The following is a 14,345-nucleotide window of genomic DNA, read 5'->3' on the forward strand; positions in this document are numbered from 1 at the left end:
CTTGTTGGTTTGCCATTTACACACAAGTAGTGCAGCGCAGTTGTGACAAAATGTAAAGTTCAATGAGTGCACAATTGACAATTGCAGGGTTGCAGGCTTTCTTTGTAAATATAACACCTCACTGTGTGAGATCCTTATCTTTATTTTTCTTTCTTATTAAAGGTTTGCTTTGATCTCCACAACGAGCCAACTCTTTGGGTGCACTCAGCAAGATTCTAACTTGTGGGCAGCAAGGTGGCGCAGTGGGTTAGCACTGTGGCCTCACGGCGCCGAGGTCCCAGGTTCGATCCCGGCTCTGGGTCACTGTCTGTGTGGAGTTTGCACATTCTCCCCGTGTTTGCGTGGGTTTCGCCCCCACAACCCAAAAATGTGCTGGCTAGGTGGATTGGCCACGCTAAAATTGCCCCTTAATTAGAAAAAGATGAATTGGGTACTCTAAATTTTAAAAAAAGATTCTATACTTGTAATTAGAGATCTCATACTTTGTAGTACCCAAGCAGCAGTAGTGCATGGAATCAATGGGTTACGCTGGTCATAAGTTTTATCTTACTGGCATCATTTCATCAGTGGTGTTTGATGGCCCCAAAACCCTTTGTAGTTAAAGGGGCTTCTCTTTTACAAATAATACTCATAAATTTGTGTTGGCAGATAGCTGGTGGTAGAATAATGGTACTGACAATGAGCAAAACCAAATTAAATACAGCATCTTGAATTGCACATGACGATCTCCATTTGAGCTACTTGATTTTAAAAACGTTTTTTAATTGAAATATTGTTCGCAATAAGACCATAAGACATAGGAGCAGAATTAGGCCATTCGGCCCATCAAATCTGCTCTGCCATTCAATCATGGCTGATGGGTCATTCTCCTGCCTTCTCCCCATAACTCCTGATCTCCTTATTAATCAAAAACGTTTCTCTCTCTGTCATAAAGACACTAAATGACTTGGCCTCCACAGCCTTCTGCGGCAATGGATTCCACAGATTCACCACCCTCTGGCTGAAGAAATTCCTCCTCATCTCTGTTCTGAAGGATCGTCCGCTCAGTCTGAGGCTATTCCCTCGGTTTCTCGTTTCTCCTACTAGTGGAAACATCCTCCCTATCTAGCCCTTGCAGTATTCCGTAAGTTTCAATGAGATCCCCTCCCTCCCCCCATCCTTCTAAATTCCATCGAGTACAGACCTAGAGTCCTCAACCGCTCCTCGCATGATCAAATCCTTCATTCCGGGGATCATTCTTGTGAACCTGCTCTGGACCCTCTCCAAGGCCAGCACATCCTTCCTTAGATACGGGGCCCAAAACTGCTCACACTATTCTAAATGGGGTCTGATCAGAGCCTTATACAGCCTCAGAAGTACATCCCTGCGCTTGTATTTTAGCCCTCTTGACATGAATGCTAACATTGCATCTGTCTAACTCATACAGTTTACAGTGCAGAAGGAGGCCATTTGGCCCATCGAGTCTGCACCAGCCCTTGGAACAAGCACCCTACCCAAGCCCACACCTACACCCTATCCCCTTAACCCAGCAACCCCACCTAACCTTTTTGGACACTAAGGGCAATTTAGCATGGCCAATCCACCTAACCTGCACATCTTTGGATTATGGGAGGAAACCGGAGCACCCGGAGGAAACCCACGCAGACAAGGGGAGAACGTGCAGACTCTGCACAGTGATCCAAGCCAGGAATCGAACCTGGGACCCTGGAGCTGTGATGCAACATTGCCAACTGTGCTACCGTGCCACCCCCCTACCAACTGAACCTGCATGTTAACTGTCATAATATACACCAGTATATTATGGTGCAGACACACACACACACACTGATGGACATGCAGTGGGACCAATCAGCATACACAACACCGCAGCCAATCACCAGTGAGAGCACACGCACTATAAAGACAGGGGACAGGAGAGTTCCCGCTCATTCTAGTAGCAGCCAGCTCGGAGCACAGAGCTCACAGCCTGCAACACAGACATTCACCATGTGCTGAGTGCATCACCTTGTTAGGACTAGGCAAGGGTCAACAGTTAAAGCTGGTATTGCATTTACCCACAGTTCAAGTATGTTAATATAGTTAACCTTATAATAAAATAGAGTTGCACCACTTCAAGTGTTGGTGACCTGTTTGTGATCCAGAACACCCAACACATCATGATACCAGGAGTGAACTGGTTCAGTCCAGATAGCCATACCTCAGCGTACAGTGACAACCAGCAACGATACCAGGCAAGATGTTCAAGATCCGGGTTCCGCAGCAGTACCAGTGCCACGCCGATCTCCGCGAAAACTGGCGTGCATCCCGGCAAAAGTTTGAAATCTCCCTGCTGGCAGCCGAACTAGAAGACCCGGCCGATCCTGAAAAAACAGAGCTTCTCCTCACCATCGCCGGTGCCAGAGCAGAAGAAATCTTTTAAAAATTCAAGTTCCCACCGTCCCTAAGCTTAGTCCTTAATCCTTAACCTTAATCCTTCTTCAAAAGGACTGGCAAAATCATCATGAGCTTTGTCTGGGCGGGAAAATCCCCGCGGGAAAATCTCAAATGATGCTTGAAAGGAGCCGTAGCGAGGGGGGACTGGCATTGCCGAGTCTGATCAACTACTACTGGGCGGCTAACATAGCCATGATAAGGAAGTAGATGGTGGGTACGGGGTCTATCTGGGAGCGAGTGGAGGCGGCTTCGTGCAGGGTCACCAGTTTGGCAGCCCTGGTCACGGCTCCCCAAGTGCTGTCGCCGGCCAGGTACTCCACCAGCCCGGTAGTGGGGGCGGCCCTGCGGATATGGGGCCAGTGGAGAAGGCATGTGAGGGGGATGGGTGCATCTGTCTGGGCTCCAATATGTGATAACCATCAATTCGCCCCCGGGAACATGGATGGAGGGTTTCGAACATGGCGGCGGGTGGGGGTGGGGAGGGTGGGCGATATGTTCCTGGAGGGGAGCTTTGCGAGTCTGAGGGGCTTGGAGGAGAAATTTGGGCTGGTAAGGGGAAATGACTTTAGGTACTTAGGTACAGATGCGGGACTTTGTACGCAGACAGGTCCCATCCTTCCCACTCCTCCCGCCAATTGGGATCCAGGACAGAATAGTCTCTAGAGTAGAAGGAGGAGAGGGTAGAGTCTCCGATATCTACAAGGTGCTCATGAAGGGGGAAGAGTCCCAGATGGAGGAACTGAATCTCAAATGGGAGGAGGAGCTCGGTGGGGAGATGGAGGACGGGCTGTGGGCGGAAGCTCTGAGTAGGGTAAATTCAACCGCAACATGTGCCAGGCTTGGCCTGATTCAATTTAAGGTTGTTCACCGGGCCCACGTGACAGTAGCTCGGATGAGCAAATTCTTTGGGGTAGAGGACAAGTGCGCTAGATGCGCGGGAGGACCAGCGAACCATGTTCACATATTTTGGGCATGTCCTACGCTTAGGGGGTACTGGGAGGGATTTGCAGGAGTCATGTCCCCGGTGCGGCGAATACTGCTGGCATGGAGGGACTCAAAACCCCCGACGACCGAACTATGGCTTTCGGATATGTCAAGGTTTCTGGGTTTGGAAAAAAATTAAGTTCGCCTTGAGGGGATCTGTACTGGGGTTCGCCCGAAGGTGGCAACCATTCATCGACTTCTTCGCGGGAGAGTGAACGCCAGCAGGGGAGGGGAGGGGAGGGAGGAAGAGGGGGGAGATTGGGGTAGAGTAGGAGGGATAAATAGGCGGGTAGTGTCTAGGGGAGAGGAGCGGGCATGTGCAGTATGGTTTGATTGAAGTAGTGGTTTTATATTGATGGTTTTATATTGATGTTTGCACATTTCTGTTAGCTGTAACTGTTTATAATGCCAAAAGAATACCTCAATAAAATTGTTTATTTAAAAAAAAAATTCAAGTTCTCCAAGGGGCAAAACAGGAGCGACTTCCAGGCAGTCCTGGACAAATTCGGCAAATACTGTGAGGAAAACACACTCCAACCAGCAAGGAAAGGTAAGAGAAGCGCCAGTACTCACCTCGAGGCCGAAATCCCGGAGCAGAGAATGATTTTGGTCGGCGGCCATCTTTCTAAAGGGACTGCACTTACGCAGTTGTGCAAGGCCGCACATGCGCAATCACGAAAACGGCCATCAGTAAAGGAACTGCGATCTGCGCATGTGCAAACGCCTCCTACGTGCTACGTCACGCACGTCATCATGTCAGAGGCCCCGGACCACGCCCATTTAATGGTGAAACGTCCCAAATCAAAGAAAAAAATCTTTTAAAGCTGTAAAACAATCTTCCTTCACCTGGAATGACAGCACAATGCCTCAAATTGAACCAGGACATGAAATAAACCTCCGAAGAACCCTGCAACAAGCAGTTACCTACGCCCAAACCGAGTCCGATTCCGACTTCCCGCAGACCAGTGACACCGAGGACGCGAGGGAGCCTTTTCGAGTCGCTGTTATAACAAAGAACAGGCTGTCCCCGAATCAAAACCACCAGCCGCTGTCGGTGCACAGCATTGATCCGGACGACGAGTGGTGTGCCACCCTGACGGTCAACCGATCCCAGATATGATTCCGCCTGGACACTGGTGCTTCCGCTAATCTCCTAGCGTGGTCAGCCTTTCAGACCCTTGGGGTTAAACCAACCATTCTTCCGTCGACCTGCCAACTAGTGGACTACAATGGCAACATCATTCCTGCTACCGGTTCATGCCAACTCGAAGTGACGCACAACTCGCGAAAAGCCATCCTTCCCTTCGAGATCGTGAGCTCCTCGAAGGACTCTCTGCTAGGCGCACAGGCGTGCAAACTCCTAAACCTCGTTCAACGAGTACACTCTCTCTCTCCAGAGGACACGTCTACCTTCCAGGATGCGGACTTCAGGGCGCAACTCAATGCCACCATTGACCAGCCCCACAACGTTTTCGAAGGCATGGGCATGCTTCCATACACTTACAAAATCCTGCTCAAACAAGACTGTGGTTCATGCACCTTGCCGAGTCCCAGCACCCCTCAAGGACCGCCTCAATCAGCAGCTGCAGGACCTCCAGGACCAAGGAGTGCTCTCCAGAGTGACAGAGCCAAACGACTGGGTCAGTTCCATGGTGTGCGTAAAGAAGCCTTCCGGCGAGCTCCGAGATCTACATTGACCCAAAGGATCTGAATCGCAACATAATGAGAGAGCATTACCCTATCCCCAAGCACGAGGAGATCACGTGCGAGATGGCTCAGGCCAACATCTTCACCAAACTTGACGCCTCAAATGGATTCTGGAAAATTCAACTAGACAGGTCCAGCAGAAAGCTGTGTACCTTTAATACCCCGTTTGGTAGATACTGCTACAACAGGATGCCGTTTGGGATTATAGCGGCATCAGACGTATTCCACCGGATCATGGAACAAATGATGGAGGGCATTGAGGGTGTGCGCGTCTATGTTGACGACATCATCATTTGGTCCACCACCCCGCAGGAGCATATCAGTCGCCTCCAGCGCGTTTTCAAACGAATACGGGACCAAGGCCTTCGCCTCAACAGAGCCAAATGTTCCTACGGCCAGACGGAACTCAAGTTCCTAGGGGACCACATCTCCCGGTTGGGTGTGCGGCCGGATGCGGACAAGGTGGCAGCCATCACGGCCATGCAGAAGCCAGCGGATAAGAAGGCGGTCCTCCGATTTTTGGGCATGGTCAACTTCCTGGGGAAGTTCATCCCCAACCTCGCCTCCAATACGACAGCTCGCCGGAACCTGGTCAGGAAGACGACAGACTTCCAATGGCTTCCCGCCCACGAGCGCGAATGGGAGGAGCTTACCACGGCCCAGTTATTGGCATTTTTTGATCCCATGAAGGAAACAAAAATTTCAACGGATTCCAGCCAATCTGGCATTGGGGCGGTGCTCCTGCAACACGATGAGGCCTCATCATGGGCCACCGTTGCATATGCGTCACGTGCCATGACCCCCACGGAACAGCGCTACGCGCAGATCGAAAAGGAGTGCCTGGGCCTGTTGACTGGGGTCGACAAATTTCATGATTACGTGTACGGCCTCCCTCAATTCACTGTCGAGACCGACCATCGCCCGCTGGTCAACATTATACAAAAAGACCTGAATGATATGACCCTTTGCCTCCAGCGCCTTCTGCTTAAACTCCGGCGGTACAATTTCCAGCTCCTATACACCCCGGGCAAGGACCTGATCATAGCCGACGCTCTGTCCAGGGCAGTCAACACCCCGTGTGACCCAGAGGGGTTCGTCTGCCATGTTGATGCCCATGTGACCTTCACGGCCTCCAATCTGCCGGCCACGGATGAAGGCCTTATCCACAGACTGCAGCTGACCCCCTACTACAGTGTGTCATGCGCCACATGACGGACGGGTGGCTCAAGGGCCAATGCCCGCAGTTCTACAATATCAGAGACGATCTGGCAGTAGTCGATAGTGTCCTCCTGAAGCTGGACTGCATCGTGATCCCGCACAGCATGCACCAGCTCGTTTTGGAACAGCTACACGAGGGCCATCTTGGCGTGGAGAAGTGCCGACGGAGGGCCCGAGAGACTATGTACTGGCCCGGCATCAATGAGGACATCGCCAACACAGTGCTCAACTGCCCCACCTGTCAGCGGTTCCAGCCGGCCCAACAACGTGAGAACCGACAGCCCCATGAGTTGGTCTCGTCCCCTTGGTCTAAGGTAGGCGTTGACCTGTTCCATGCGCTCGGCAGGGACTATGTTCTGATTGTAGACTATTTTTCGAACTCCCCGGAGGTCGTACGCCTGCACGACATCACATCATTGCCGGTCATCCGTGCCTGCAAGGAGACCTTTGCTCTTGGAAAACCAGCAAAGTTCTGAGATCCAGCACAGACTTGTACAGTCCTGAGGTTGCTGGATTCTACCTGTATTACAGCAGGAAAACTGTCGTCTGTCATATGAGCAGAGAAGTTCAAAGTGTGTGCAGCTGAACAAAATATTTCAAACACTTAAACAAGTCATCCATTTACTCCGTAAATCAAGGGTGTGTTACTCTTGATCCATTTTTTCATTTTGCCTTTTTATGATTTGACATTGAATTAACTATTCCCAATGATACTTCCTGGTTGAGACTCTGTGTGGCTCAGTGAGGATTCTTCAATCTGAGTGGTTTAAAAGGTATACACTGACTTGCCCTGTTCAAACAGGTCCCAAGCTCTTTGTAGAGACTGTCGTACTGTTTCGGACTTGTAATCACCGCAGGTTTTGGTGCAAAGAGCCACAAAGTCCGTGAACTAGTGTAGGATAATCAATTACAAGCACCATTTGTTTACCACAGCCTTCAAAGGCCAGTCCGGTCATGTGCACATTGCAGCAGAAATAAGACTGTACTTTTGTTAACTTTGGCCAAGTCAACAGTCAACAACTTTGAGAGGTCATCATGTGACATATGAATAGGACTGATTACATCTTTTACAATGAAATAATGTGAACTGCTTTACTTTCCCACTGGCTGATCATACAATACCTAAATAAAAATCAGTTTTGTAACATTAGCTCCCGATTGTTTCCTTTCCATCTTCATTCCCTCATCTTTTCCTCAATTATTTCTATCAGGCACTCATTTCAATGAGTAAATGTTGGTCAGGACTCCCTTCGTTGATCATTTGTGATTGTTAGTTGGTACAAGTTATGAAAATAAAGTTGATGTGCATTAAAATGCACATCATTCCTGGCCCAACAGTCCCCTGTTGCATCTTATCTCATTCATTGAATGCAACTTGTACTTGATTCGTTTACCTGTAGCATTGCACACTACATAGTCTCTCTCTTTACAATAAACTTTGTAACCCTTCGGTATGTATGAACTATGTTCCTCAGAAGAAAAAGTTACATGGACCTTCACCTGTTGTGGCCCTCAGATTACAACATTCAAGCAAAATGGGCAAAGCAGGCATGAAACATGCCAGTCCCACCTTTTGAGCGTGTTGAGAAGACAAGCTAATGATCCATAAAGGAACCACTGGATATCTCCCCCAAAATATCAGTGTTTTATAATAAGACTCAGCGATTATCTCCTGGCCTGGTGCCAGTTAACCCTCATCCTTGCCCAGCGTCCGTTCCTTTCCCCCTAAACTAGCCTCACTTGTTCACTCGCTCTGGAAACATCCAGAGAGCTGCAGTGGGGTGCCAATCTTATCATAGAATAGAATCATACACTCTTGCAGAAGGAGGCCATTCAGCTCATCGAGTCTGCACCGGCCCTTTGAATGAGCACTCTACCCATGTCCACGCCCCTGTCCAGCTCGCCCTATCCCCGTAACCCCATAACCTAACCTAACGCAGACACGGGGAGAATGTACAAACTCTACACAGACAGTGACCAATCTGGTGCCTGCATCACACTGCAAGGAATGTTACAGGCCTGGACCTGTAACTTTAATGGCACCCAACTTGAAAGTCCACATTGACCTAATCTGCAAATTAACTTTGCTTAAGATAACGATCATTTATTTCAATAAAAATATCAAGACAATTCCAACAATAAGGGAGTTTGCCACCCCTTAAGTAGTTTTCCTATGGAACATAGAAAAGGTTTGTGTATGTAAATAATTGTCTCAATACAAATTTTTAGTAGAGCGTTATAGAGTTGCTGTGGGAGCTGATTTCTCTTTCTATGTTGTGTATACCTGTAGGTCCATCAGAAAGGAGGTGATCCAAAATATAAGCTGATTCCAACTGGTTACAGAGTGCTGACATCTATGATTGAATATGCCTTATTGGTGGACAAATATTTCCCTGACCCAAGTGGTGAGTGGCACATTTTTGGGCATTTTGATATCCACAACTGTCTCAGCACAAATCAAACTAGGTTCATGTCGTTCTGGACTAGAAAACATGCATCACCCAAGCAGCAACAGTGTTCATGTTTTCAGGTGCTGGAAACCTTGGTGACTTTTCAATAAAATAATAATAATAATCTTTAATGTCACAAGGAGGCTTACATTAACACTGCAATGAAGTTACTGTGAAAATCCCTTAGTCTCCACATTCCGGCGCCTGTTCGGGGGCACGGAGGGAGAATTCACAATGTCCAAATTACCTAACAGCACGTCTTTTGGGACTTGTGGGAGGAAACCGGAGCACCCGGAGGAAACCCACACAGACACAGGGAGAACGTGCAAACTCCGCACAGACAGTGACCCAAGTTGGGAATCGAACCTGGGACGCTGGCGCTGTGAAGCCCACTATGCTACCGTGATGCCCAATATGGGGGGGAATCTTGTAGAAACCTAGAGAATTCTAACAGGACTAGGCAGGGTAGATGCAGGAAGGATGTTCCCAATGGTGGTTGTGTCAAGAACCAGGGGTCACAGTCTGAGGATATGGGGTAGACCATTCAGAACAGAGGGGACATTTCTTCACCCAGAGAGTGGTTGACCTGTGGAATTCGTAGTAGTTGAGGCCAAAGCATTGCATGTTTTTAAGAAACAGTTAGATATAGCACTTAGCGCGAAGGGGATCAAAGGAAATGGGGGTAAAGACCAGTAGATTTTGCATATTTGAAATCCTAAAATCTGTATTCGGGAAGTTGGAACAGAGAATAATCAGCATTGGGAGGCAATGGCGTAGTGGTATTGTCACTAGACTAGTAATCCAGAGACCCAGGGTAATGCTCTTGGATACCGGGTTCAAATCCCACCAGGGCAGATGGTGAAATTTGAGTTCACTAAAAATCTGGAACTAAAAATGACCATGAAACCATTGCCGACTGCTCTTCAGGGAAGGAAATCTGCTGTCCTTACCCGGTCTGGCCTACATGTGACTGCAGACCCACACAGTGAAGATGTTGACTCTTAACTGCACCCCTTCTGAAATGGCAAGCCCATTTCTTCCTGTCACCATCTGAGCTGGACACACCCGTGAGGGCAAGATGTCGTTAGATCTCAGAAGGTGTTCTGAGCATAGCAAATCAAGCGAAAGGCCTCTCACAAGACTAAACGGCCTTGCCGCGTCAACGAGTCGGGCGTGGTAAGGCCGTTCGATCACATTTTACAATGATGAAGGTGCCTTGGCTATTTTGTGGAGTCCACCTTGCGTAGACAAAGTCTGCAGTACCCAGGACTTCAGCATATGTCAATTTTGAGGATTTTCGATAATTTTTCATCAAAAAGATGCAGAAATTATTCATGTTTAATGCAAATTAAAATGAGCACGCACAACTTTATAATCTGACAAATAATTCATTGGCATATCCCAGACCTCCCTCAAGGTCATTGGTGATTGTCACACCTTATGTTGAGGACAAGATGGCTTGCCTGCTGTGAATACTTTCTAGTTTAATCAACAGATACATTGACCAATTATTGATCAGAAAAGTCAGATGTCCCCAAGGGAATGCATTTCGGTATATGCAACTGAGGGCATTTGCGAGGCAACAGGTGAGGGAATTCCCGCAGCTCCCGACGCAGGAGATTCAAGATAGAGTGATCTCAGAGACATGGGTGGGGGATGGTAGGGTGTCGGATATATACAGGGAAATGAGGGACGAGGGGGAGATCATGGTGGATGAGCTGAAGGGGAAATGGGAAGAAGAGCTGGGGGAAGAGATTGAGGAGGGGCTGTGGGCTGATGCCCTACGTAGGGTAAACTCGTCGTCCTCGTGCGCCAGGCTAAGCCTGATACAATTCAAGGTTTTGCACAGGGCACATATGACCGGAGCAAGGCTCAGTAAATTTTTTGGGGTAGAATGATAGGTGTGGCAGATGCTCGAGAAGCCCAGCAAACCACACCCACATGTTTTGGTCATGCCCGGTACCGCAGGGGTTCTGGGTGGGGGTGGCAAAGGTGCTTTCAAAGGTGGTGGGGGTCCGGGTCGAGCCAGGCTGGGGGTTGGCTATATTCGGGGTGGCAGAGGAGCCGGGAGTGCAGGAGGCGAAAGAGGCTGATGTCTTGGCCTTTGCGTCCCTAGTAGCCCGGCAAAGGATATTGCTTATGTGGAAGGAAGCCAAACCCCCGGGCGTGGAGACCTGGATAAATGTCATGGCAGGGTTTATAAAACTAGAACGGATAAAGTTCGCACTAAGGGGTTCGGCTCAAGGGTTCACCAGGCGGTGGCAACCGTTCATTGACTACCTCGCAGAACGATAAAGGAAATGGGAAGGCAACAGCAGCAACCCAGGGGGGGGGGGGGGGCTCGGGTGGGTCCTCAGGGGTGTTTTTGTATAGATAGTTGTACTTGGATATGTATATTGGATTGATCTGGAGAGTTATTATTTTTGTTATGGCAGTTGCCATTTAGTTTATATACTATTTATTTATTTGTTAAAACGGTCACTGTTATTTCTATTGTCTTATTGTTGTAAAAAGGAAAACCTTTGTATTGTTTTGTTTGGCCGAAAAATTTGAATAAAATATATTTATAAAAAAAAAGAAAAGTCAGATGTATAGATCCCAGTTTTCAATATACATGAGATAAAACACATCTGGATAAGTAAGAATTGCCTGCTCAGAAGGAACGTGAAACCGTGGCAATTTATTGTAAACTGAATGATGAACAAACCTCTGTGAACTTTGGTCTATTTCATTTTTAGACCCATTTAAAGTAGTAAACGTCAGTGCATTAATCCAGAGCAGGTCAGCACAACTTATTGTTTTACTTGGTAGCAGCTATGGCTTGAGGACAAAAATCAAAGTTGACACCCAGGCTTAATTTTCCCCAAATTTATCAGAGTGAGACTCAGACTGAAAACCGGTGTGATTTTCTCCAGAAACACAGCCACTTAGTGCACAGAGAATCTGGGGACGGGGTTTATGCCATCATCCTGGTGGGATGGGGCCCAATAGAGCCGGAGAGATCGGGGTGCCATCTAAAATATAGGTTCCTCCCACGCCTCCCCCTCCCCACATAGACATAGAAGAGTCCCACAAGTATCAGGGTGACCCGCCTCCACAGCATCACGGCAGCATGAGGGGCACTCGCCAACCTTCACAGTTTTTGTCCCCCCTCAACCCTCTTCACAGGCATCACCCCACCCCAACCCCCCCAACCCCATTCCCAAGCATCGCTTTCCTGCTTCACAGGCATTGCCCTCCCCTTCACAGATATTGCCTGCCCCCTTCACAGGCAATGCCCTCCCCTTCACAAACATCAACATCCCCTTCACAGGCAACGCACTCCCCTTCATAGGCATCGTCCTCCCCTTCACAGACATCGCCCTCCCCTTCACAGACATCGCCCTCCCCTTCACAGATATTGCCTGCCCCCTTCACAGGCAATGCCCTCCCCTTCACAAACATCAACATCCCCTTCACAGGCAACGCACTCCCCTTCACAGGCAATGCCCTCCCCTTCACAGGCAATGCCCTCCCCTTCACAGGCAATGCCCTCCCCTTCACAGGCATTGCCCTCCCCTTCACAGGCATTGCCCTCCCCTTCACAGGCATTGCCCTCCTCTTCACAGGCAACGCACTCCCCTTCACAGGCAATGCCCTCCCCTTCACAGGCAACGCACTCCTCTTCACAGGCAATGCCCTCCCCTTCACAGGCAACGCACTCCCCTTCACAGACATCGCCCTCCCCTTCACAGGCATTGCCCTCCCCTTCACAGGCATTGCCCTCCCCATCACAGGCATTGCCCTCCCCTTCACAGGCAACGCACTCCTCTTCACAGGCAATGCCCTCCCCTTCACAAACATCGACCTCCCCTTCACAGGCAACGCCCTCCCCTTCACAGGCATCACCATTCCCTTCACAGGCATCGCCCTCCCCATCACAGACATCGCCCTCCCCTTCACAGGCATTGCCCTCCCCATCACAGGCATCGCCCTCCCCTTCACAGGCAATGCCTTCCCCTTCACAGCCATCGCCCTCCCCTTCACAGGCATCACCATTCCCTTCACAGGCATCGCCATTCCCTTCACAGGCATCGCCCTCCCCATCACAGGCATCGCCCTCCCCATCACAGGCATCGCCCTCCCCATCACAGGCATCGCCCTCCCCATCACAGGCATCGCCCTCCCCTTCACAGGCAATGCCTTCCCCTTCACAGCCATCGCCCTCCCCTTCACAGGCATCACCATTCCCTTCACAGGCATCGCCCTCCCCATCACAGGCATCGCCCTCCCCATCACAGGCATCGCCCTCCCCATCACAGGCATCGCCCTCCCCATCACAGACATCGCCCTCCCCTTCACAGGCATTGCCCTCCCCTTCACAGCCATCGCCCTCCCCTTCACAGACATCGCCCTCCCCTTCACAGGCATTGCCCTCCCCTTCACAGGCATTGCCCTCCCCTTCACAGCCATCGCCCTCCCCTTCACAGGCATCGCCCTCCCCTTCACAGGCATTGCCCTCCCCTTCACAGGCATCGCTCTCCCCTTCACAGGCAATGCCCTCCCCTTCACAGGCATCGCCCTCCCCTTCACAGACATCACCTCCCCCTTCAAAGCCATCACATTACCCCCTTCATGGTACGGTTTCAAAGAAGAGCAGGGTAAGTATCCCCGATGACGTAGCCAATATTCAATCAACGTCACAAAATCAAGTGGGCAGCACGGTGGCGCAGTGGTTAACATGCTGCCTCACGGCACCGTGGACCCGGGTTCGATCCCAGCTACGGGTCACTGTGTGGAGTTTGCATATTCTCCCCGTGTCTGCATGGGTTTCACCACCACAATCCAAAAAGATGTGCAGGGTAGGCAAATTGGCCACGCTAAATTGCCCCTTAATTGGAACAAAAAGAATTGAGTACTCTAAATTTAAAAAGCACCACAAAAAAAATGATTATCTGATCATTATCACATTGCTGTTTGTAAGAGCTTGTTGTGCACTGATTGGCTGCCATATTTGGTATATTACCGCAGTGACTGCATTTTAAAAGTACTTCATTGGTTGTTATGTATTCTTGAGACATCTGGTGATCATGAAAAGCACTAGTTCAATGCAAGTCTTTGTTTTATTCATGAGTAACGGTTCAAAAGTTAAGGAGCATTCAGTGGATTCAACCATGCAAGGTTGATCAGTGATGCCAGTTTAATGCTTAGATAGCAAGTTGATAATCTACACCCACATCTTTGAAAATTGTTATTCATCTCAGGCTCAAAGATTGGAGGCATCCACATCAGGGCGTATGACAGACACAATATGCAGTTCAGATGCCAGATGTGTCCTATTGTTACATCCGGGTTACACTGTTGTATTATTAGATATTGGGAACGTGTAAACTCACAAACCTAAGAACCATAAAGTTCACATGTGAGAGAACGATCTAAGGCAGACTGGGGTATAAGCAATGCTCCCTCTAAACTGCAGCCACATGGCCACACAGCAACCTGACATTTTCCGTGCATGCCATGCATAAGTCGACCCCTTTAAGTTACTGGCATGTACGACCATTTTAAAATGTT

General features: G+C 49.3%; 1 protein-coding gene across 2 annotated transcripts in view; it reads left to right on the forward strand.

Annotated features, from left to right (window-relative positions):
- LOC140426462 (protein Niban 1-like) overlaps positions 1-14,345 on the forward strand; it is a 255,171-nt gene that overhangs the window by 128,632 nt on the left and 112,194 nt on the right. For both annotated transcript variants that reach the window (XM_072511270.1, XM_072511269.1), the window contains exon 4: positions 8,633-8,747. In XM_072511270.1, coding sequence (XP_072367371.1) covers positions 8,633-8,747 — 115 coding nt within the window. The remainder of the gene's footprint in view (positions 1-8,632; positions 8,748-14,345) is intronic.

Source organism: Scyliorhinus torazame, chromosome 7 (assembly GCF_047496885.1).
Source record: "Scyliorhinus torazame isolate Kashiwa2021f chromosome 7, sScyTor2.1, whole genome shotgun sequence".
Classification (NCBI taxonomy): domain Eukaryota; kingdom Metazoa; phylum Chordata; class Chondrichthyes; order Carcharhiniformes; family Scyliorhinidae; genus Scyliorhinus; species Scyliorhinus torazame.